At 41.7% G+C, this 27105-nt stretch overlaps 1 protein-coding gene across 1 annotated transcript in view; it reads left to right on the top strand.

Annotated features, from left to right (window-relative positions):
- SLC7A14 (solute carrier family 7 member 14) overlaps positions 1-25284 on the top strand; it is a 49282-nt gene extending 23998 nt beyond the window's left edge. The window contains exons 2-7 of the mRNA XM_066589999.1: positions 6293-6529; positions 8488-8705; positions 10973-11119; positions 14318-14526; positions 14624-15501; positions 24721-25284. Coding sequence (XP_066446096.1) covers positions 6293-6529; positions 8488-8705; positions 10973-11119; positions 14318-14526; positions 14624-15501; positions 24721-25034 — 2003 coding nt within the window. The 3' untranslated portion in view covers positions 25035-25284. The remainder of the gene's footprint in view (positions 1-6292; positions 6530-8487; positions 8706-10972; positions 11120-14317; positions 14527-14623; positions 15502-24720) is intronic.
- The last annotated feature ends 1821 nt before the right edge of the window (positions 25285-27105 follow it).

Raw genomic sequence — 27105 nt, 5'->3', positions numbered from 1 at the left:
TAAAATATGCTATTTTTACCGTCACAATTTTTTTACATGCCCCAAAATCGGTCATGTAAATTAATGCATTGGAATCCGATGCTTCACATGGTCGCGATTTATGAGCAATTTTTTTGACGCCGCTAAATAGCGCCGTATATACAGTCCTCCTTCACACAACCATATACATTATTACGTTCGCCTGTATGCACCATATAATCGCATAAATGAAGATTTGCAGCGATCAAGTCCCAATCCTTTTCCCACGATGTATAAAACCAGCGACCGTATCGGTCGTGTATGTGCCATTTTTTCCCAGCGCAATTATTTTAAGCATCAAAAAATCGTTCATCTGAATGAACTCATCGGAATCCACTGTTTCGCATGGTTAAGTTATTTAGGCAATTTTTTTACGCGGTGAAATGCCTGCGTAAATACGGTCGTCTGAAAATGGCCAAATACCGTCAACACTAATTGGATAATGTCAGACTGTGGAGAGACACACGCAAATGGTAACACCCAGCTGTCAATTTACTCATAAATTTCCAGGAGGAATAACAGAGGAGTGGCACAACAAATTGTCATTTCATGGGGAGTATAACTTCTACTAAAACAAACAAGTCTGGAGATCTGACAGTTCCTCTATAAGGCAGCTTGTGCAAAAATTGTTTAACTGTACAGCCAGACATGTGCAGTAAATATCGGCGTTCCTCTGGGTACTCCACCCATCTTGATCTGCGATGACATCTAGTGTGATTTTATTATCAATTATGGTGGAGAACAACAGACTGTGGATCTCCAATTTCAGCCAAATTATTGTTAATGAGAACATTTCTACTGAGTGAGATTGTCAGACATGGTAAGAGTACGAGAAATTTTCTCGTTAGCATTAACCCTTTTCTATCCTGGCGGCATTAGGTATTACATACTTTAAGCAGCTTTCAGATTAAATTAAGCCATAGTTCATGATGGGAAAAAGGGGCAGCAGATCTAGTTGATTGCAATCACTGAATGACCCTCCGACTTGGTACAAGGAGAATTAAAGATATTGCGGATGCCTTGCACCAGTTTGCTGCAGCAGCAGCATTTGCTGTATGCCAAGTTGACTTTTCTTCTGCACAGAGATTAACTTCATTCTGGATACTTCTGCCAAGATCCAAATTAGAAAATGAAGATGAGTAACTCCATATGGATGCTTCGTGGTTTGCATTCATTTCTATAACACAATAAATCCTAATTCCCCACTATGTCGTTATTGCATATTAGCTCTCATAAGCTTTTCATTTCTACACCAAACTGTAGGAAAATGATATGGCTTACGTTTTCACTTTGTCAGCAATTTCTTTATGGGGTGGGGTGGGGGGGTGGGGTTATTTAGAGGAATTATCCTAAAAATATACTTTTATTCAACCATGTTTGATAAAGATATGTGCGTCTCTAAATGTTTTTACTCTCCCTTTGAACACACTTGACCCATCGTCCACATAGATCATTAATAGTTGATCGGCAGGGATCCTCACTCGGGATCCACGCCAATCAGCTGATCTTCTGAACCGCTTTCAGTGCAGCAGAGCCAGATGTCCATATCGTGGTGCAATGGATAGGCTTAGCTCCCGTTGAAATTAATAGGAACGAAGACTTTCACTACACTTCTACCCCATACCACACTGTGGGCATATGGTTCAGCTGCACTGACAGCAGGCCAGAGGATCAGGTGATCAGCAGGGATCCTGATTGGTAGACTCCTGACAATCAACTATTGCAGACCTAACCTGAGAATAGAAATAACAAAAGAAACGATGCTCACCTCTGTTATCCACCAGGGAAACAGTGCAGCGGCTCCAGCAACAACCTTGGCCTGTATTGACAGCTGAAGTCATGTGACAGCTGCAGCCAATCAGAGGCCATAACATCACGGTTCCAAACTCCTGGCTTCATGGTGCCCAGGACATGAGCGCTTGAGGGCTCATTCACACGAGCGTGAAAATCATGCCAAAGTTACCAGCACAAAACAAAATTGTGGCTAACTGAAAAATAGCGTGAATGGACAATTTCCCATAATCAAGTCCCGAGCTTAATTAGCAGTACAATTGCCCTTTCACACTATTGGGAGCTGCGTGCTGCTTTAAAAAAGCACTGCTGCTCTGGGTGGAGAGAGAGAGGTGAAGGGAACCCCCTTCTCTGCAGGGCTTCCCTTCATCTGAGGGATATCCTCAGCAGCAGCGAGACCGGGGGTTCACCTGCAGAGGAGAATAAGGAAATCCCCTGCTACAGGGAATTCCTAGCTGAACAGCAAATTTAAAATGTCCCGTTGCAAACTCCTGCTAGTCCCCGCTGGGAAGAGGGTAAGTCCCAGGGTGATGAAGGGAACCGCAGGGGAGTCCCTCTTACCCTCGCAGGGACTATCAGGAGCTAACAGCAGGGCATTTGAAATGTGCTTCTGTGTTTAGCGGTGCGGCAGCACTCCCTTCCCCCTTATCTCCCTTCATCTCCCATGCCCATTCTTAAGAAGTGTAAATCAAACAATCGGAATACTTTGCTAATCCCCCCCCCCCCTTGTTATCCAGTACCCATAGAAGTCTATGGAAACTGCTGCGCATCACGCACCAAAGATAGGTCAGGTCCTTTCTTTTCATGCAACAGGGAACTTCTGTTGCAGGATTTCAGTCGTGCATGTTTTATTATTTTAGATGCGAAAAAAAATGTATGCACCTAAAATTCTTTCGACTGAACGTTTCCATAGGAATCCATAGGTCCTAATAGTCGAAGTTTTTTTTTTCACTTGTAACTTAGCTGCGCTAACACACTCCTGCTGAATGAGGCCTAAGTCAGCAGTGACTTGACTTCCATAGTCATTACAGAGCAGGATCGTTGCCGGAAGCACTGTTTCCAGGTAGGAGAAGAGAGGTGAGTATTGTTTCATTTGCTATTTTATAGCATGGCCAGATGTTTTTTAAAGAAAATTAAATTCAGACAACCCCTTTAAGTGGATCATCTGTAAGACTAAAGGTAGCAAAAACTAAAGATACATGGGATAAATCCTGCTCAAAGTCATGTTGTTCTGGCTCAAGTTTGTCAAACCGGTGATGGTTGATATAGGTTCTTTATCATTATTGACTGGGCGCTAAAGCCACTCTTATTAACAGTGCCGTACCTTCCATAGAGACAGACCGCACAATTGCTATGGGGTACTTGGTCTGGAGTTTCTGAGTTTTGCTATGGGGCCTTCTGACTTTTGACTACAACGTCGCTCAGTCTTTTACTGCTTTCAACTAGAATACTTACTTTGCATTATGTATAATTCTCAAATTCAATAAAATGTATGCTTTATCTATTTGTTCTTTGTTAAAATATAGAAACATAAAGAGGACAATTGCAGAATCATTTTTTTGTATTAGGGGTGAACTGGGCCAGTGAGCGGGAGGGCATTTACTCCCAGGCGAGTCTCGGCTTAAAATGCTTGATTCCCCACCACCACCACCACCACCTTGATGAGCTTACAGAGCGTAGATTAAGATTTCTGCCTGGTTATAGAGAGAACTATGCAGCCATACAGTGAGCAAACAGGGAGCAGTCAGTGAGACAAGGTATAAGGAGCAGCCTGTGGGAGGGGGCATAAGTAGTAATCTGTGAGAAGTGGTATAAGAAGTGGTCTATGACACATAAAATGTAGAACTCTGGAAAGTGGAGGTCATTTATTCTCATGTAATCAAAAAGTATTGTGGGTAAATCACACGGTACACCAATTTATGATATAAGAAAAATCTCATTTATTTATTAATACACATACCAACAACACACATGGTTTAAAGCATTTAAAAATCCCACAGAAAACAAACGGGTGTAAATATACAAACAAAGGCCATATTTGCAATATAAAATTACCCTAAGGAGCAACCCCAAAAATTTGCGCAAAAAAGATTTTGCAATTCACCGAAATCACAGGTGGAATCCTACTAGATGATAATCACATACAGTGTTCAGTAAATACCAAACAGTACAACGGGGGTTAAAACAACTCCCCAGTTATTTGCACACCAGATGTATAATAAATACACAGAAGTTGACATGTGCTGCATGTCACTCTCATGTTCCATACAGTACAAGCAGAAACGTGTGGCAACAGCACTCATATACATTTGATATCAGTAAAATACATAACCCAGAGAAGAAGAGGTGTTTGTGCACGAAGCCCTAGATTCCTTTGTGAACCCCTGACTTTCTCCCTGTCGCACCACTTTGTGATTTCTACACCAATTGTCCTGCTGGCATTAATTGTATTGTATTTGGACTGTAAATACGTTTTTCACAAGTAAAGGAGCGCTGCCGACCATTCCCAGCTCTGCTAGTTAAACTAACTCTGTGAGTGTTGACCAGTTCTTTCATCATCCGGATTCACAGCAGGGGAAGGAACGCTGGCGTCAGCCAGGACAACCCATCGCCAAGGTAAACTGCTCAGTGAGTTACCATTTTGCAGGCTTTCCCTCAGTTACTTGGATGGGTCCCGTGCTACCCTCAGGGTGGAAGATGGTAGAGCCCCGTGACAAGGCCCCAAACGCTACCCCACTGTCTCCTAGGCTGAGGGCCCGCTCCTCAAATGCTGCACTGGGTTCCCTATATGGAGAGGAGAGGCCTTATAGGCCCCCTAAGACTCCTGGGCCTGGGTGACCCTTATGTATATACTAACCCCATTACAAAAAGCAAAGTTCTTAGTACATATTTTGTACTAAGTACATCAAAGTATGTGGGCCCATCCACCAATGTCCAGGTGATCATGCTTATGGATGGGTCCTAACAATATTAGATTCCAGGCATATGGTTTAGTTACAATGACCTGGGAAAGATGGGTTTCCTACCTTTTTAGCATACATCTCTCTCTGCCTACAAATAAAACCAAGTAAAGTAGGATCCCAATTTATATGGTCTAATTAAAGGGTCATGAGGCAGATGGGAAACATGTTTTTATGGTGCACTTTCATGTCTCATGTCATTTTCATGTGACATAAGCCAGTTAACTCTGTTGCCATTATACAACGGATTAAAGAGGTTATCCAGGGACACGTTTTTTTGCCAGAACTGGCTCAGCCACCTCTTGTAAAATAACAGAAGACACATCCACATCCCCTGTTGCTCCTGCTCCATTGATGCTCAGTTCTGGCTGCAGGGAGCCGGCGATGACGTCACAGACACCTGAGCCATGCGGACACTGTAGACAATCATTGTCTCTCTTCGGCTGGTGATTAGCTGCAGTGGTCACATGACCTGGAGTTGTGTCATCATCAATCTCCTCTCAGAAGTGAAGATCAGCAGGGACCAAGTAGAGGCAGAACAGTAGCAGGGAGTTAGCAGTGAAGGTCAGTAAGTATGTGTCCTCATGTTACTAAGGCAGGCTGAGCCAATTTGTCCAAAAAATGGTGTCCCTGCATAATGCCACATTGCCTGGAATGTCTCTGTAGCCATTGATCTTGAGGGTGGACTTCACTATAACTAATGGCCCCAGTCCTTCCCTGCAGAAACACCACCACACAACAACAGAACCACCTCCAAGCTTCACTGCTGGGCCGATGCGGTCCCATAGAAGCCGCTGTCCAGACAATCGCCACACCCAAGTGTGGCCATCCGATCAGAAGATGGTGTACTGCGTGATTCAGCTGTCCACAACACTTGCTTTCACTCATTTACAGTCCAAGAACGACACTCCAAGCACCATCACAGGATCCTCTGTGCATTCACTGCCATGGGCTTCTGTGCAGCTGCTCGTCCATGGTAACCCTTTGCGTGCAGTTCCCTACGAATGGTTCTGGTACTAATAGATATACCAATGGCCTGTGAGTCCTCTTGAGTGAGGGCAGACAATATGCATGATGCCTTAACAGCTCGTATAAGGCTTTGTTGTCCACGTCTTGCCAATTTCCAGGGTCTCCCTGAACGTGGCTGCACCGCACACACCAGATGTTGTCCATTTCCGAATAACATTGCCAACAGTGCATTTTGACGGCCCAAAAGCGCTGCGATGTCTGATCCCACCACCATACCCCATTGGAACTCTGTCAGCTCTACACCTGGTGGCATTCTGATGGTTTCTGTACTGGGATATACCTGTGTGATACTCTCCTTTATACCTAATGCTCACATATCTGATTCACATTTCTCCTTGACCTGGCAACACAGGATTGGTGGGTGTCAACATAGTCTACTTTCCACTATGAAGTGTTTTGAAAGTGGTGAATAAATATGAAATACACTGTTAGAAATCCTTGTAATTTACTAGAGCTGTCATGTATAACCAGTAATTCTCTTTTTGTGTCCACAGGGGTGTGTTATGCTGAATTCGGAGTACGTGTTCCCAAAACAACCGGATCTGCTTACACATACAGTTATGTTACTGTTGGTGAATTTGTGGCATTCTTCATTGGCTGGAACTTAATCCTGGAATATCTCATTGGTACAGCAGCCGGAGCAAGTGCCCTAAGTAGCATGTTCGACTCGCTTGCCAATCACACTATCAGCCACTGGATGATTCAAAGTGTGGGGACATTAAATGGATTAGGTAAGGATTTTGTGGTAAATGCATTCCGCTCTGCAGATGTATCCTGTGCCAATTAACTCCTCCAATATCAATAGGTGTTTTTCATTATCACATACATTCACTAAAATGTATGGCATAGTATTTGCATGAGTTTTGCATATTTAATTAGCTCAGTATTCCTAATTGGAGATGGTTAATTTTCATTTTACGTTTGAGTAAATGGGGAAATGAATACAAGCATATAACATTACTATAGTTAGGAGATAGAACTAATTCTCGTTTGTCGTTCAGTTGGGGCATGAATTTACACTGAACGATAATCATTCAAATTCCTGCGGGAATCTGAATGATTTATCGGCCCGTGTAGAAGGGCCTTAACTGTGAGCCACCCCCAGTTGTTGGTTAGCATAGCTGGGGAGGAGGTTTTCACAGCAGTGGTTATATGCTATCCAACCCTTTCTATCTACCAATTTCAACAATCTCTGGTTCAGGGCTCCTGCTGATGGGCATTGAATTATGAATGGCTAAGTACTGCCTGTGATTGGCTGAGGCTCAGCCAATCAGACACAGCCCTTTCAGCAAGTGAGGATTTTGAATCCCCGCCTGCTAAAAGAGCTTCAGAGCAGTGCAGGGGCACCAAGCGGCTAGACGCACCTGAGCCCCGACAACAACAGAGAGGCGAGTATATATTTTTTTACACATGCTAGGGATGATTTTCAGGGAAGGACTTATATTTCAAGGCTTTCCCCGAAAATCCCTGCAGGGGTTGCCAGCAGCCCATTGCTTTTAATTTGGCCGCCAGCAGCAGCCAAAGCTTCATTCACTGTGTTTTGGCACGTCCATGGAAGCGTGGATTTGTGCGCACATACAGACGTGCAAATGCTTGCTCGTGTGAATGAGGCCTTAGGGCGGATTCCCACATAGAATTTTCAGAAATAAGTTTTTTGCAGCCTTTTTTGCTAAGCTTTTTCATGAAGAAAACACTGCAGCCAAATATTAGTTGTAGACCAATAGGGATTTATAAAACACTACAAATAGTGCATTTTTGTGGTATTTTACTCACTTCTGGTGCAATTTGGGGGGGTCTGTGGAGTTTTTTTCCAAAACAATGTGCTCTAGGTATATTTTTTCCTAGACTTTTATCCATGAACTTCTTTATGGTAAAAAGAAAACTTCTGAAGAAAAGTAAGTACCCAATAGATAAAGGTTTGTACCCCCAGTGGTAGATGAATCAAAGTTTCGGATCCTACAGCCTGCAAGAGAATATAGCAATATGATAAAGTAAAGAGTGAGGTGGTAACTGTATTGTTTTGGACTAGATACAGAAGTGACTTGGTACAGTGTAACTTTGTGTGTAGCCTATACTAAAGGATGGGCTTCAGCCAATGACTGTATCAAAAATTTCTTCTACGCAAGAAGCTAACATTTACTTGGCCGCTGTGGCTACAACATTTTTCTTCAAAGATAGTCTTCACTTAAAGCCCGTATATTGTCTTTAAAATAAGTCATGTTTCAGTATAAATGCTTTGAAATTTTAACATCATTTATTGCTTCGGACTGTCAAATTACTAATATTCGCAGTAATTCTCGTTATGTCATTGGTGTCACCTTGGGCATGCTATTGGATGAACGCAATAAAAACATAACAGAAGCTGACAAAATGCAGACATTTCTCATCCTACAGTCGAGTCTGTGTGTAGAAATGTGCACATTACAGTACAGAGGATGATACATGCACTGCAGAAAAAAAGACAGCTATCTGCTAAAGGCTTGAATCATCAACCTATTACTCACTCTTGTGACTCATAAGAAGACATTCTCCTCTGGCATGACTATTCTGCACCATCTGATCAAATGAGCAGACAGAATTCTACAACACATACTTTTTTTTCTTTTTGACATTATATTGTCATAAAGTATAACATTGTACATGTATATGGTATATTCCAATTTGATTCCTTATGATTATTTAATTTCAGGCAAAGGTGAAGAATCGTATCCAGACCTTCTGGCTCTGGTCATTGCAGTTATTGTAACAATAATTGTTGCCCTGGGAGTAAAGAATTCGGTTGGATTTAATAACGTACTGAATGTAATTAACTTGGCCGTGTGGGTCTTCATCATGATTGCTGGCTTTTTTTTCGTCAGTGGAAAAAACTGGTCGGAAGGGAATTTTCTACCTTATGGATGGTCAGGGGTAGGTGACTTCAAATAATATTCTGGTTCTCTTATGCACTTGTATCCAAAAAAAGTAGAATAATGAAGGGAACAGAGTAAATGTGAACTTTCAAGGAATAGAGGAGCTGTCACCTCACGGAAGTTCAGTGATACTTTTTATTAGAAGTATCAATCCCAGATTCTAAATTACTAGAACCGATGTCAAAAATCGTTTCAGTACATTTATTAAAGTGACTCTGCAGTTTTGGGACAGAATTTTGTCCCATGACCGGAGTGTGTTACCTTTAGATGATCTTCTTGGTGATCCTTCCTTTGTGCCAGTTCCATGTACTGTTTTCAGGCAGCCAAGATAGTTGCTGCCATCTTTAGACTACTTAATCACACACAGTGCATGGGTAGTGTTAGGACTACAAATGCACTGTACCTGCTTGTGATTTGCCACCATTACTCACATGATCAGCACTGGCCAATCAACCTAAGGGGTTATATAGCCAATATCACATTATATTACAGCCAGCTCAGCCTCTAAGCCAACATTATCATCACACCAAACATGTACGGAAACTGTCTTTAGGCCGCCTGCAGACGAGCGGGTTGGATCCGGCAGCGAGAATTCTTGCCGCGGGACCCGACCAGAGAGCCTGCAGGGACGAGCGCGTACTCACCCGCGCCTGGCGGCCCCGGCTCTTTCATGTGCCGGCTGCTGCGCAGCCGGCGCATGCGCAGACCGGAGCCGGCGGCTGGGTGAGTGCGTGCCCCGCACAAAAATAGGACATGCCGCGGTTTGTTTGCCGCGTGAGATTTCGCACGGCCAAACCGCGGCCGTCTGCATAGGAGTGCGTATTGTAATGCACTCCTATGCAAACTTTCAGTGGCGGAAATCCCGCGGGAAATCCCGCGGCGGGATTTCCGCCCGTGTGCAGGCGGCCTACAGTTGCAAAAAAAAGTTAATGAACCCTTTGGGATTACCCAAATTTTGCTATTGATTACTGATAAAATGTGCTCTGTTATCTAAGTCACAATTATAGACAAACATAATCTAATTAAACTAATGGCACAAAAACAATTAATTTATTTTATTGATCATATTGAGTAAACATCCACAGTGCAAGAGAAAAAGTAAGCGAACTTCTGTGTTAATAACGTCTCCAACAGTGAATTGGCAAAATGTATTTCTATTAAGGAAATGAGATTGGAAGTATGGCCGGCTGTCCACGGGCGATGCGGTATCCCGCGGCGAAGCTCCGCCGTGGGTGCCGCCGCCTGGGAGCAGGAGCCGCCACGGAATCTCCGCTAGGCTGACCGCGGAGAATCGGGGAATTCACAGCATGCTGCGAATTGCCCGCTGCGAGCGGAGAATTGCAATGATTCTCCGCTCGTGGACAGGTGCCGGCGCTTTCCATAGCAATGCTATGGGAAGTGTCGGCCGGCGTGATCCACTGGCGGTTTACCACTGACGAAATCACTGCCGTGGACAGGGGGCCTAACAGGTACTTTGTTTATTAAACAAATGCACACAAAGCCTGGTTACTGACAAATCTGTTCTCAAGAAAGATTAGTTAGTGTGAACTATACTTCAATGCAAAAAACTTTCAGAAGACGTTATGAAAATGCATGGAGTTGGAAGAGGCTATAAAAGCATTACTAAAGAACTGGCTGCGTAGATCAATCCATGGTTAGACAAATTATGTACAAAAGGAGAAAATGTAACACTGTTGCTACTGTCCTTAGGAGTTGGGCATTGTATTAAGATCACTTCTAGAGCAGTGTTTCTTTCTTGCAACTTTAACTCTGTGACAGCAGCACTGGGTAGATAGATAGACATTAGATGGATAGATAGATAGATAGATAGATAGATAGATAGATAGATAGATAGATAGATAGATAGATAGATAGATAGATAGATAGATAGATAGATAGATAGATAGATAGATGGATGGATGGATGGATGGATGGATGGATAGATAGATAGATAGATAGATAGATATGAGGTAAATATGAGATAGATAGATAGATAGATAGATAGATAGATAGATATGAGGTAAATATGAGATAGATAGATAGATAGATAGATATGAGATAGATAGATAGATAGATATGAGATAGATAGATAGATGTAACATGTCACCAAGGCGTTAAAACTAATGTAGAAATCTTTTACTACAATTAAACCGCTATCCCGTATATGTTTCCACTGAAGATAAATGAACATTTGTACTTTTATTGAAAAGAAAACCTAAATAAAATGTGTATAATTTGCTTATTTCACCTCTTTTCATCCTGTAGGTGCTGAAAGGTGCCGCCACTTGCTTCTATGCTTTCATTGGATTTGACATCATAGCTACTACAGGGGAAGAGGCAAAGAGTCCCAATACTTCCATTCCTTATGCCATAACTGCTTCCTTAATCACCTGTCTAACAGCATATGTATCTGTAAGTGGTCCTAATTTATATAATCCATATAACAAAGTCATGTTCTCATTCCTGCTAAAACAGAACATCCATGGTTGTATTTAAATAACCGGAGCTGAAAGGAGAACTACCAGATGCATATATGAAAGGCATATGAAAACATACACAACTAAAATGTGATATATTCTGTGCTGAGTGAGATATCACTGCTTGAAGGTACATGGGTACAAGCTGATCGCATGCTGAATCTGTAGTGCGGTTATGTTTATGACAATACTTACTGTTCTAATTTCTGTTAATTAATGTTCAGTGTCGTCATAGGGATACCATTAGCATAAATGCACACACATAACTGCCACTTCTCAAACCAGTTAAGTTGGTCATAGATGTAATGATTATTGGTAATGAACCGTTCGTTCATCTGTTAAAGAGAATCTGTCACCTAATTTTAGCCCTATAAGCTAAGCTTATGGGCGGAAAGTAGGTGACCCGCTGAGTCCAAGGATGTTAGTTGTATACTTGCCTTGCCCGTTGCTCCTCAAATGTGAGCACTGAAAGTTGCCGCTGAATGCATTGAGTGGTGCTACTAAGTAGTCCGCCCATTATAAAGTTAGAAAGCACTGACTACTTGGCAGCATGTCTCAATCTCTCAATACATTCAGCGGTGGCTTTCATCACTCACACCGGGGGAACGACAGGGAAGGTAAGTATAAAATTTACATCTTAGACTCCACGGGTCACCTACTTTCAGCCCATAAGCTTAGTTTATAGGGCTAAAATCAGGTTCCCTTTAAATCTTTAAATCCCCGGCTGCTGAATACTACAGAGAGCAGTTCAGGAGAACTGCCGCCGGCCGCGGCTGAACTCCGGCTGCCGGGACCAGGTGAGTATATATATTTTTTTATTTTTACACATTTCTGGATGAATTGCAGGGAAGAGCTTATATATTTAAGCCCTTCCCGAAAATTCATCGTGCGCTCGCCGGCAGCCCATTGCTTTCAATGGAGCCGGCTGTATTGCCGGCTCCATTGAATTCAATGGGCAAACATCGTTCTTCTCTGCCACAGCTGTTACAGCTGTGGCAGAGGAGAATGATTTGTCTAGTATATGTTCTCAATGGGGTCGGCGCTGCTGCCGCCGGCCCCATTGAGCGCATATAGAGAAGAGAACACGAATCGCAGATCGCAGATAGGTGCGACCGGCGATTTCTGTTCTATAATTTATCGGAAGAGCGCATAAAAAGCGCTCATGTGTCCGATACCATTGCAAAGCAATGGTTTTAAAAAAACGCCGGACGCGTGCGCATGCGCAAATCGCGCGAAAAAACGCCTGTCTGACTATGCCCTTATACAGATATTAGTAACAGGAATTTTTACACACATCTTATATTACAATGTGAAAATGTAATGGTGTTTAATGCAGTAAACTGCCTTCATTTAACAAGCCCTGCTCTGCACTAACTTATGCTTCCTAATAACCCAAATCCTTAAAGATGCGGCCCCTTTTTTTTCCATTGGTTTTCAGTTTCTCCTCCCCACCTTCAGCAAATCCTAACTCTTTTATTTTTGCATCAGTGTAGATGTCTGACAGCTTGGCTTTTGCCGATTGAGTTGTATTCTTCAATGATACTACTCAATGTACCATATAATGTACTGAAAAACATTTACAATTTTCTAACTGGAGTGAAATTTTAAAAATGGGGTGTATTTTTTTTACAACGTACACAATGCTGCAGAAATAATATGAAAACTTTTTTTCATGGGTCTGTACAATTATAACAATACCAAATGTATTCAGTTGTTTTTCTTTTGCTGTACTACTTTAAAAAAAATGAAATATCTTTTAACCCTTTCCAATCCAATTTGTATCCTGGTTTTCCTAGGGGGCTTACTCTTTTTCTACCGTTATACAACGGTGCTATATGCTGGCTAAAGCCACTACTGCATGAGATGACACGTTGGATAGGCTCCAACAGCAGAGAGGCTGGCAATATAGAGTAAGAGAACCCCGACGGACGTCTTCCAACATCGGCGCTGTACGGCCTTAAATCATAATGTCTTCACAGGTCAGACAGTGGATTGGAAAGGGTTAAAAAAACTACTTTCTGTCACCATCTTCTTACCACCATTATTTTTCTGTTGATGGAGTTATGCGAGCGCTTATTTTTGTGGGACGACCTGCAGTTTCTGATTCTTATTATCGCTTGTTATTGATTTTTGTTTTGTAGAGTGTATGGCCAAATAAGTGCAATTTAGTTTTTTTCTCTGGCGACGTTCACCATACGGGATAAATAATGCATTATTTTGATAGATCAGACATTTACAGATGCAGATATACCAAATGTGTTTTTCTTTCTTTATTATGAATTTATTATGAAAAGAGGGTTTTTTTGAACTTTTAGGTCACTCTCACACAGGTGTTTGTAAAAATGCGGTGATTTTTAAAAGCAGTGTTTTACAGCATTTTACAACGGTGTTTTTAAACACGTTCAACAGTGTTTTTAACACACCCCATCATTGCAATGGGTGATGTGGTCTGTTAAAAAGCGCTGCAATGCAATAAAATCGAACAGACAGCATTTGATTTAGCACGCATTACAAACGCTGCACCAAAATGTTCGTCTAAGAAGCCCCATTAAAACCAATAGAGGCTCAGTACAGCATTTTTAGCTGTGAAAAAAAAGCCTGTGTGAAAGTATCCATTATTTTTTTTATAACATAAAACTTTATTTTCCACTTATTTTACCTTTTTTTTAGTCCGCATATGGAACTTCAACGTGTGATTGTTTGTGCAATTATACCATATACTGCAATACTTCAGTATTACGGTATATGGTATTTCTACTGGCATTCTATTAGGACAGGCCACAGGCTTGTCCTAATAGACAGAAGTATACGGCAGCCCTAAAAGCCTTCAGAAGGCTCTGTGCTGGCTTGACAACTGAACGACATCTCGCAGTCTCATTGTGGGGAGCCGTTCGCAACCCCTAAACTCCAATTGGGGCATTTAAAGGGTTAATAGCTGCTGATTGTGTTGCAGCATCATCTGTCAAAGACAGCCAGTACCCCACCATGTATGGAGCAGGATCGGCCTCCAATCTTGCTCCATATAAACTCTACACCCAGTGGGCGTAAATGTGTGTCCTTTAGGTTCAAGGGGTTGATTGATTTTTGGCCACCTACGTTCTAAACCTAACCATATTGCTGTTTCTTTTTTTAGGTAAGTGTTATATTAACATTAATGGTCCCATACAATATGATTGATTCAGAATCACCACTCATGGAGATGTTTGTAGCCCATGGATTCTATGCTGCTAAATTTATTGTGGCCATTGGATCTGTCGCTGGGCTCACTGTTAGCTTGTTTGGTTCTCTGTTCCCTATGCCCAGAGTGATCTACGCAATGGCTGGTGATGGGTTGTTATTCAGGTTAGTATTGCCTTTATCGGTTATACAGTATAGGCCAGTGATTGTCTGCTTACGATGAATCTATTTTCATGCTCTATTTCCTTGCTTGTATCTTTAGGTTTTTAGCCCATGTGAGCTCTTACACGGAAACACCAGTTGTGGCTTGTATTGTCTCTGGATTTCTTGCTTCGCTTCTCTCTCTACTGGTCAGTCTTCGTGATCTAATAGAAATGATGTCTATTGGAACTCTTCTAGCCTACACTCTTGTATCTGTGTGTGTCTTATTATTGCGTTACCAGCCCGAGAGCGACATTGATGGTTTTGTTAAATTTCTTTCTGAAGAGCATACCAAGAAAAAAGAAGGAATCATTGCTGAATGTGAGAAAGAAATTTGTTCTCCAATGAGTGATGGAGAGGAATTTAGTAGTCCAGCCACCAACACATGTGGGGCAAAGAATTTGCCATCGCTTGGAGACAACGAGATGCTTATTGGTAAATCTGATAAATCCAACTACAATGTTAACCATCCAAACTATGGAACAGTTGATATGACGTCGGGCATCGAGGCAGATGGGTCTGAAAACATTTACCTTTTCAAGTTGAAGAAGTTCATAGGTCCACGATATTATACACTGAGAATACGGCTTGGATTACCTGGAAAAATGGATCGGCCAACACTTGCCACAGGTCGCACAGTCACCATCTGTGTTATGCTTCTTTTCATCTTGCTATTCATCTTCTGCTCCTTTATAATATTTGGTTCAGATTATATTTACGACCAGGTGTGGTGGTCTGTCCTGTTGGTCGTATTAATGGTACTGTTGATCATTGCTTTGGTTTTTGTTATTCTGCAACAACCGGAAAACCCCAAAAAATTGCCTTACATGGCACCCTGTGTTCCATTTGTTCCTGCATTTGCAATGCTAGTCAACATTTATCTTATGCTGAAATTGTCATCCATTACATGGATCCGATTTGCTGTCTGGTGCTTTGTAGGTAAGTTGTGAACATCACCGAACCTGTATTTATATGTTTTGTATTCTCAATGTTATTAACCTACCGTAGCATAATTTAAACAGATTATTAACCCTTTGCAATCCAATTTTCGAATCAGCGTTTCCTAGGAGGCTCTCTCTTTCTGCTATTATACAATGGCGCCACCTGCTGGCTAGAGCCAGTACTGCAGTATTGGACATGCTGGAGAGGCCCGCGACAACAGAGCGGCCAGTACCATACAGTAAAAATACCCTGCCAAACGTCTTCCGACATCAGAAGCTGTACAGCCTCCAATCAGAATGTCTTTGGACGTCAAACAGTGGATTGGAAAGGGTTAATCTATAGGAGTAATAAATAAATGAGAAAGACTTATTCAAAATGCTTTGTGGAACAGTTTACAAGATTTGTGCATATTTGAGGCCATCTCTACAATATGGTTTATAAAAAATCTTTAGTGCTTATAACTAGAGATGAGCGAGCATACTCGCTAAGGACAATTACTTGAGAGAGCATTGTCCTTAGCAAGTATCTGCCCGCTCGGAAGAAAAGATTCGGGTGCCGGCGGGGGGCGGGTAGCGGCGGGGGAGAGCAGTCGGGAACGGAGGGGAGATCTCTCTCTCTCTCCCCCCGCTCCCCCCTGCTCACTCCCGCAACTCACCTGTCACCCGCGCCGGCACCCGAATCTTTTCTTCCGAGCGGGCAGGTACTTGCTAAGGACAATACTTGCTCGAGTAATTGTCCTCAGCGAGTATGCTCGCTCATCTCTACTTATAACCTTTTTTTTCTTTTTGCAGTCTTAAAGGGGTTTTACTATTATTTGACATGTCTACCAATCGGGGTCCTCTTTGATCCGGGGATCCTTGGACCCACCGTCAATACAGAAATTGCTGGAAGCAGATAGCACTGTCAACATTGCAGTGATCCATTTTGGAACTACAGGCATAACTCCTATTGAATTCAATGGGATCTGTGCCTGTAGGCCACTGCAATACAGACAGTTCTCTCTGCTAACAGCACTGTCCGCATTGACAACAGTGCCAGAAATTAGTTGATTGGAAAGGATCCTGAACCTAGAACCCTCGTCAATCAACTGTTGATGACCTATCCTGAGAATAGGTCATCACAAGTAAAAAACTTGTGGGACCCCTTAAAGCTTCATTCAAATCTTCTCGTACGCATTTCGTTTTCCTGTTCTATCATAGGAGTAGGGAAATAGAATGCCAGCCAGGGATAGATTCATCACATGACGGAAATTGATTATAATGGGATTCATCAGGCTATCGTCATGTGACCTGGCATTTTCCAGGACAAAATAACATAGCGAACTGCACTCGATTGAGCTCTTGTGCTGGAGGGTCAAAAAGGAGATTCTGACACAGATGTGAACACAGCTTTAGATGCTTTGTGAAGAACTAATACAATCCTGATTTGTATTACTCCTATTTATGTAATATACATCAATAAGATAGTGAGTAAAGAATTTAGGTCAGGAAATTGGCACGCGATGATAAGTATTTGATGTATTTTGAAGAACCTTTTTCTAGAACTGGCCCATGAACTAAAAGGCCACTATTCATGTGATAGAAGAACAGATTCTCATGAAAAAACATTAAAAACAATGAAATCTGAGAAGACCAATCTATGTTTTCTCTGACAAATTTTCAGTTACAACATAACTTATGTACTGTGTGTACTGGTCGTCTTCTTTGAGAAGACCACCCCTCTAGAAGACCTTGGTCTTTCTTCTCCTATTATAATAATCTTTATATAGCAAAATAAAGCTAGAAAACCATTAATACAACATTATAAGGCTTTTAGAGCAGGTAAAAGAAAGGACAAGGTCCAACTGGCTAAAAACAATGAAACCTGGCATAGTATAGGCATCTATGATTAATGTGCTGTTTGGTGATTTAAAATCTTTAAGGTATATATATATACATATATATATATATATCGTGGCAACCTAGGGGTTACTCGCCATTAGGATCGCCCTCTTTAAATTCAGGATGGGTGGCACATGTGTAGAAAAGACTTGGGAGACATAGCGCTTCTTTAAGTTCTGGTGCCTGCAAGTATTTATTCCATGTACAGCACAATGCCATAACATCAACAAAAGTTCATTATCTGTACCCCACCAGGGTATGAGTCTAAGGGTGTCTACCCTGTCAGATTTGGGGCTTTCATTTCAGGGTATAAGTCTAGGGTCATCATCCCTGCTAGACTTGGGGCCTCTAGGAGTCCACACAGGACCTCTGGCTTGCAGCCCATTCAGTTCTGCTAAGCTGTCTGTTTTCCTTCCCCTGAGTGAGGCAGGAACTGATCCTTTTTTGTTACTTCGGGCCACACCCACAGGTGTTTTCCCTCACTTCAGGTTCCAGAATGCCTGTTTATAGGTCCCTTCAGTCCATTCTGTGTACTGCACTCCTACAATATATATACTCGAATTAAACATTGGCTTTATGACATTAGAAGTGCCGAAGTTTCATAAGAAGTGATTATTTTTAGCCTGTTGCTCATCATTAAGCAGTGAGGTGATGTGCATATTGATGTTTCTATTTCAATAGCACCGTCATATTTCACAAAACTTTACAATTTAGGGCCTCGGTCACACTGGCGTTTTTTGCGTGATTTGCGGATTGCATGACGGATGCGCATCCGCAAATCGCGTTACCAGGGTCGACGATTCGCCGAAAAATCTGCAGCTAGCAGCGTTTTCAGCGAAAGCGCCCAGCGCTTCCCGCTATCCTCTGCCACAGCTGTGGTACAGCTGTGGCAGAGGAGAACAATGTTCGCCCATTGATTTTAATGGAGCCAGCAATACAGCCAGCTCCATTAAAAGCAATGGGCTGCCGGCGAGCATGGGATGAATTTTCGGGAAGGGCTTAAAAATATAAGCCCTTCCCTGAAAACCATCCTAAAATGTGTAAAAAAAATATATATATATACTCACCTCTTCCCTGCAGATGGAGTTCAGCTGTCATTCAATAGCTGAGAGCTGCCTCTGATTGGTCCCTGCGCTCAGCCAATCAGAGGCAGCACTCACTTACCCATTCATGAATTCATGAATGGGTGAGTGAGAGCTGCCTCTGATTGGTGAGGGCTGTGACCAATCAGAGGCAGCCCATTCAGCAGGCGGGGATTTTAAATCCCCGTCTGCTGAATACTACAGAGAGCAGTTCAGGAGAACTGCCGGCCGGACGCGGCTGAACTCTGTCTGCAGGGAAAAGGTGAGTATATATATATATTTATTTTTTTTTTACACATTTTAGGATGGTTTTCAGGGAAGGGCTTATATTTTTAAGCCCTTCCTGAAAATTTATCCCGCGCTCGCCGGCAGCCCATTGCTTTCAACGGAGTCGGCTGTATTGCCGGCTCCATTGAATTCAATGGGCGAACATCGTTCTTCTCTGCCACAGCTGTTACAGCTGTAGCAGAGGAGAACGATCTGTATAGTATATGTTCTCAATGGGGTCGGCGCTGCTGCCGCCGGCCCCATTGAGCGCATATATAGAACACAAGGAATCGCAGAACGCAGATAGGCGCGTTCTGCGAATCGTTGTGTCCTATAATTTATCGCACATCCGCATAAAAAACGGACATGTGACCAATCCCATTGCGAAGCATTGGGTCTATATATGCGCGGATCGCATGCGCAAATCACGCAAAAAAACGCCTGTCTGACCGAGGCCTAAGAAATAATAAACAGGTAAATTGTGAAAACAAATGAACAAAAAATGAGACAAAGGAAGAGAGATCCTTGTGTAAAAGAGCCCACAGTGTAAATCAATCCTGACTGTACAGTAGTTCCAGCTACCATGTTTCCCTGAAAATACGACATGGTCTTATATTAATTTTTGCGCAAAAAGAGGCACTAGGTATTATTTTTGGGGAATGTTTTATTTTACTTACCTAGTAGGCTCAGTCCAGGTCACTTTTGCTGCTCTCCAGAGCCCTGGCACAGTTCCCGCAGTCCTCGGCTGCCCTCACAGAATCACTTACTGGTCATGGGATTCATAAATCTCGCCTCCACGAAAAGATGGCTGTGATTGGTTCTTCAAATGCTGCATTAATTGGCTGAGCCACGGTGCTTGAAGAACCGATCACAGTCATCAGTTCGTGGAGGCGGGATTTATGAATTGGTGACTCAGACAATTCATAAATCCTGCCTCTGCAATGTGATGGCTGTGATTGGTTCTTCATGTGCTGCTCAGCCAATTAATGCAGCGCTCGATGAACCATTCTCAACTATCGCTTCGTGGAGGCGAAATTTGTGAATCCTGTAACCAGGAAGTGATCCTGTGTGGGCGTCTGAGGACTGCGGGAACCATGCCAGGGCTCTGGAGAGCAGCGGGAGAGACCTGGATCGAGGCTGCTAAGTAATGTATTCCAATTTTTTTAATGTAATGCAGCTAGGGCTTATTTTCAGGGTAGGGCTTATATTATAAGCCTCCCTGCAAATTCTGAAAAATCGGGCTTGGGCTTATTTTCAGAGTAGGTCTTATTTTGGGGGAAACAAGGTAGTAATTCTGATATTGAGCTAGTCTTATTAAAAAAACTAAATATAAAATGAAATTACAGGAGGAAAATAACCTGATATTAGTTTATATCTAATGGAAAACAATTTTAACTTCAGGCATTTACCATAAAGTCAAAAATGTGCTTTTATCGTAGATGCCCCAGTGCACCATAGAAGGCTGGGCATATTCTGGGGATGGATATGCCATTAATTTTCATATCTGGAATACCTATTTGGTCTTTATAAGGCAACTTCAGCATTTACAGTTATGTGAAAAAGTAATGGCACTTCATGTACAGCATTTTCTGTTTTAACAAATGTGTGAATAACATTAGTTTATGGTCATTTAAACAATATGTAATGATAAAGGTAGATGGAGACATGCGACTCCTTTTCTCAATATCGGTATGGGTCTCAGTGATTATACACCTACCAATTAGCCTTATGGATTGCTTGAAAAAATATATTTTGGGAATTACCCCAACTTTTGCCCTGGGACAGGAAGGGCACATATATGTTCTTTTTGTGTTGATGCACCTCTGATCTGCTGGTTTCAGGTTCTGTTTTCAGCTATCCAACATGGCCAACGTAATATTCACAGTTAGACTACCAATGCACTATACCTGCTCTCTGATTGGCCAACACCGGTCATATCAGTGCTGGCCAATCATAGAGCAGTGCGCAGTGTCTCTTAGGTAGCTAGATAATTGCAGTGGCCATCTTGGGCATCTGAAAACAGGACTCTGAACGGGAGGATTGAATGGACATCGGCATAGAAGAACGACAACAAGTAATATCCCTTCCTCTCTTCAGAATTTTGTTCCGAAAGTGTCACTTTGACCCTCAACTTTTGGGTCACTTTTACAATGCTAGTTAGTATTATAGATCAATGTCTGTAAGCCAAAACCAATAGTGGGTCCAAAACATGGAAAAGGTGCAAAGCACCAATCAGAGGCAGCCCATTCAGCAGGCGGGGATTTTAAATCCCCGTCTGCTGAATACTACAGAGAGCAGTTCAGGAGAACTGCCGGCCGGACGCGGCTGAACTCTGTCTGCAGGGAAAAGGTGAGTATATATATATATATATTTTTTTTTTTTACACATTTTAGGATGGTTTTCAGGGAAGGGCTTATATTTTTAAGCCCTTCCTGAAAATTTATCCCGCGCTCGCCGGCAGCCCATTGCTTTCAATGGAGCCGGCTGCCACAGCTGTTCCTTCACCCCCATGGTGTTTTCATGCTCTTTGTTTTACACGCATCCTCATGGCATTTTTTATGATATTATGGCAATTCATGTAGAGAAGTCTGTCGGTAAAACACCATGACCAGAACATGTTGCGTTTCTGGAAAACACCCCTACTCAAAAGATGGTTACAAACCAAAGCCGTTAGTGCAGTATGTGTATTTTTCGGTGTTTCAGTAATGACTTTATACTACCATCTAGCTGCAGAATTTTGAGCCTGCTCTAAAATGGTACAGCAGTGTATTTATTAAAATGTCCGTTTGATAAACCCAATAGTTTTCCCTGGATGTATTCCAATAGAAGATTGCATAAGCATGCGTGGGTAAGCAGATGGCGCCCAGGTTTGCTAATATATGTCCCTCCCATAAGGGTCATAGAATCTGTATGGCTTGTTGCGTGTACGGAGGTTTCCAAATTGGAAGCACTTCATATAACACTTATGTGATAGGGGTAGGTATATCCTCTTCTCTGTACAGCCTGAGGGCTTCTTTATAAGGGCGTATGTACAACTATGCTTGACGCTATGGAGCGTAGTTGCGCATGAACAAGGTAAAAATCTTTTTTTTTCTTTACCTTTCAAACTATGCACTATTCCATGTGAGTTTGAAATAAAAAGCAGGAGGATACATCCTGCCCTATCTATCTCAGGCAAGCCCTGTCTTTTCTCAGGCATGGTATTAATCCCAATAGTGAAAACGAAACCCTTGAAATCAATAGTTCCGTTTCGTCCCGTTATGCGTCCGTAATTTTCACAGCCGCATAACAGGACAAATACACGCCCATCTGTTTAAGCCCTAAAGAGCGGACGGCATTTCTCCTGAAGTGTATATACAGGCAATATTTATTTGCTTTTTGCTTTTCTCTACCAAGCATAACTAGTTGCTGTGGAACTAGTGTGTGAATTCACATTGAGCCCAAAATAAAGCACACTAACAAGCTTAAGCATGTCTTCTTTTTTTTCACCTTGTACCCCATGGAGTACAAGGTACACTGTAAAGGGCACTGAGATTTCCTTTACATCTTTTCCACTGTATTCACAGGTGTACATAGCAATTATATATGCAGTTCTGCCAACATTTCATCTCCTTAAGTCTTTGACTTGCAGCTGTGAATAATGAGTTCTGCATACAAAATGTTACATAAAAGAGTTATGCACATAAAAGGCAATTAATACATTTATATCTTCAGTGACTAAGATTCGCGTCAGATCGTTTGGTTCTAAAAACCCATCAAACAGGGACCATCAGAGCAGATAGTTGCAATTTTAATTGGGCTTTCGCAGGACAGCACTCACCATGACTCGGACAAGAGAGAACCTCATTAAATTTCTATGAGCAGAACTTTACACACATACCATCTGGCACTGCTAGACCTGAGGCTTCTCTGCACATCAAGAGATTTCTCTAACACTCATCATGCATATTTAATTCGTGAAGCTGTCAGCGATAAAATAATTTAGCATCTCAATCAACATATTATTTTCCTTATGTGGCCAGATTTAATGATAGGGGTCTATCATCAACAGTCAAACATATGCGAAAATAAACCAAACTCATCTTCATAGCCATGTAGATAAACATGAGAAGGGTTAAAGAGACATGGCAGGGTTCTTCAGGTTAAACTGCCCTTGTATTTTCACAGTTCAGAACCTGGATGTCTTCCAAGATCTCATTCATTTAAGATGCATGTAGCAATCGGACACCAAGGAATTTATTGACATGTGATAACATCTAAAGAGAGACAGTAGAACATGGTGTTCACAACGAAAGTGCCTTTACTAGGACAACAGTTCTGACCCATTTCGTTTCTGAGACTCTTTAAAATGGTTTATCTAAAACTTGATGACATTGAATGGAAACATTACAAAATGGTGAAATCAGAGGCGTAACCTGAAGCTTCTGGGCCCCAATGCAAAATCTGTAACAGGGCCCCCAACTGCAATGCTTTACTCATAGTACTGGGTTCCCTATATGGAGAAGAGAAGCCTTATGGGTCCCCTAAGGCTCCTGGGCCCGGGTGCAACCGCATGCCCTGTATCCCCTATAGTGACGCCCCCGGGTGAAATATTTCTCAAGTGCTTGTACAGCATTTTATTAAAGGGCCACTTAAGTAAACTTCTTTTCATGCATTATGTAACTCGTAGCCAGTATATAAAAGTCGGCTAGAATTACCTTGGTTATTCCTTTCTATCTGAAACTTCCCGGAGTCCTTCTCTTTAAGTGGGTTGTGTAATCTTTTTGTGACCACCTGAGTTTTATTTGGCTTTATGTTCTCTTAAAAAGTCAATTTTTTAGTCAGTGTAATTGCTGTGTTATGATTTCACATGTACTGTACCATATAAGTTCTTCATTGGGGGACTAAAACTCATATTACAGTTACTGATGATAATAACAGCTTTGTATTACACAGTTATAAAGAAAGACGGAGATCATAGCTCATCCTCTTGACTCTATAATTGTGGTATGTAGTTTATTTAGGTGAATATAGAATACAGAAGGAAATGGCAGTGTCCTCCCAGCAGGCAGAGATGATACTGGCTCTAGCTGGTCATGTCATGCTGTACTGATTGATATACATCATGGGAATGTTAGCAGAGCATAGAGAAAGTGAGTAAGAAGCTGCACTATATGGAAGTGATTGCAGTATACTTAGGGGATGTCCAAAATGTGACAGGCAATTAGGTGAGGGGGTAGTGATGGAAAAATGTGTTTTCACTGGAGTGGCCCTTTAAAGAATCACCCAACTCATGTCTATGGATTACATCTGGTATTGCAGCTTGGCTCCATTCAAGTGGACAAAAGTAGTATATTCTCTGGGGTCATTAGGCCTATTTTCTTAATTCCCTATTTAACTATCATAATAGTGAGGGATTTACAATTGCAATGACCATTTCTGAAAATTGTTGGCCAAATCAACATGCAAGAATGTTACAGAACTAGAAATACTCAGCAGAATTTGCTTGCCATGGTCATATCTTCCCTATGTATTTTCAAAGAGTAAAAGTTCATCTTTAATTACAATTAGAGATGAGCGAGCATACTCGCTAAGGCAAACTACTCGAGCGAGTAGTGCCTTATTCAAGTACCTGCCCGCTCGTCTCCAAAGATTCGGCTACCGGCAGGGGGCGGGGAGCGGTGGGGGACAGCGGGGAGGAACAGAGGGGAGATCTCTCTCTCCCTCTCTTCCTCCTGATCCCCTCTGCTCACCACCCCAACTCACCTGTCACCCGCGCCGGCACCCGAATCTTTAGAGACGAGTGGACAGGTACTCAAATAAGGCACTACTCGCTCGAGTAGTTTGCCTTAGCGAGTATGCTCGCTCATATCTAATTACAATATTTATCATAATTAGATAACATAGAAAATCAGAGGTAAATGGAAAAAAATACATATGAGAGTAAATGTTCACACTTTCATTATCATTACTAATACTATATTATCTTTGTTTCTGTTGCTCCACAGGCTTGCTGATATATTTTGGCTATGGTATGTGGAACAGCACCCTGGAAATTAGTGCAAGAGAGGAGGTTCTCCACCAGAGCACATACCAGCGATACGATGTAGATGACACCTTTTCAGTGGACGATGGCTTCTCCTATCCTCCTGAAGAAGAAAAATCCCAGGACTGGGGTAGTGCAGATACAAAAGGCTACTATCAGCAGACAGGAGAGGCACAGGACAGCAACCGGACAAACAGCAGATCCAAGAGTAAAGGAAAGCATAAACAAGACTTTGATGCTTTGATTGCCAATGAGGAATTAGACTACCCAGAATAACAGTCACACATTGTGTTTGTGATCCACCTCAACTGTGGCCCAACATGCAACAGCTTCACAGGCCGTGTATGGGGATTTTCTTCTCTCTCATACAGTGTACTGCTTACTAAGTTGTAAACAAGTGTTTAATGTATCGCTGATTTTCCTTTTCATACATATTTGGCTTTAAATTATGTATGTTTTATTAAATTATTATGAGCATAGTCAAAAACAATACAGAGTAAAACATTTTTATTTCTCATGATTAAAGGTAGGGTTGAAATACATGGCTACAGTTGGCAATTCTTCAATTGATTTTTCCTATTTGCATAGAATTTCTATATTTATAAATCAAAAAATGTTCATTTTGATTTGGGGAAAGAGTAGAGAAAGGTTCCAAAAATGGTCATGAGCCTGGAAGGATTAATAGTTCCAAAATAGAGTTGATATTATAAAACCAATGTAAAATATATGGCACCGGGATTACTATTCTATTTGTCTAAAATAGTATGAGAGTTGTGATGGAAAAGAGCTGTATTTGTAGGGGAAATATGAAGGAAAATGACTGTACAATCAGAATTTTGGCAAAGTTACAACTACCTAGGAAATTCCACTTTTAAATTACGTAATGGAATTGTGATTAGAATGGAAACTGTTGAATCAGACTTTTCATAGACACATGAACACCAACAATGCTATTAAACAATACAAGTATGGTTCGAATAGAAAGATATTTGTGTGTCTTTGGAGAAGGGAAGATTTGTGTAGAAGTTTTTGGTCTACCAGTAAACTTATGGAACCTTCCAGTAATAATAGGAAGCATTAGGAACTGCATGAAAGCAAAGATATTTGATATTGAAATGGATCTACCAGGAATGGAGATAAATCAGGAGCGGACTAAGAGAATCCTGGGCCCTAAGCCGCTAAAAGATCACAGGCCACTTACCAACTACTATAGTAATGATAAGGGGCCAATGACCCTGGGACAAATGACAGACAAAATAGAAACCATGAAAAAGATAGTATAAAGCCATGCGTGCCAAATAGTTTGGTGAAAAATAAATATTTAATGGTATTTATTATTATATTACAAACCAACAGTTCTACTCAAAGCTGCCTGTACATAGCTAAATACATAGAGTATTGGAAACAGTGGCACGGTTATATATGATTGGGTTCTGCTGCTTCTTCAGGATGCCTGTTCCTCTATAAGAGAAGTTTTCTTATGTAGATTTGATATAAAATTTAGTAGAAAATAATTAGTAATTATTGATACAAAGAATGCTACCCTCAGGTTTGTAATATAAAAATTTGATGATGCTGATGATGATATCCTTGAATGCACCTCGGTTGAAGTGCAGTTTCAGATGGTTACTGTGCTGAGTATGGAAGACTTTCTAAAACCAGTCTATTTTTTTGTGCATGTGGGAAATATATTGAAAACTGAAAAGACTGATTCTGATTGTATATATTCTGTTATAGATGTAATGTCTGCAGCCTAAGAACACTATTGCTGCAACTTAAAGGGGTTATCTGAGACTTTAAAGGAATTGTCCGATTACGGAACAACATTTCAGCAATAGCTCAAACTGTCTTAAAATAACAAACAGAACAGTACGTACCTGACCTCTATCGGAGAGATCCAGCATTGTTGCCCCTCCGTCCACTCGGTGATTGTTGTGGCAAATGACGTCAGCGGAAGTCAGGTGACTGCTACTGCCAATCAGAGACTGCAGCATCCCTGCTCGTTCTGGGCGGCATGATACCAGGAGTTTAGCACAGAGACACTGCAGTCTCTGATTGGCTGGAGCAGTCAAGTGACTTCCTCTGATTTCCTCTTCATGACCATTACCAAGAGGACAGCATGGCAATGTTCAGGTAGGTACTGTTCTATTTGTTATTTTAAGACCATTCAACCCATTGCTGAAAAGTTTTCTAGTAACCAGACAACCCATTTGGAATTGATAGTTTATCTGATAGTTTATCTTCAGGATATGTTGTTATTATCAGATTGGTAGAGGTCCATCTCTCAGCACAGCTGTTTGAAGGGGCAGATACTTTTAATAGCAGTTGTATCTGTTATTACAGCTCA

The sequence above is a fragment of the Eleutherodactylus coqui genome, chromosome 1 (genome assembly GCF_035609145.1).
Source record: "Eleutherodactylus coqui strain aEleCoq1 chromosome 1, aEleCoq1.hap1, whole genome shotgun sequence".
NCBI classification, from domain to species: domain Eukaryota; kingdom Metazoa; phylum Chordata; class Amphibia; order Anura; family Eleutherodactylidae; genus Eleutherodactylus; species Eleutherodactylus coqui.
Note: the sequence above shows the minus strand (reverse complement) of the source record. Positions and strands in the feature narration are given on the sequence as shown.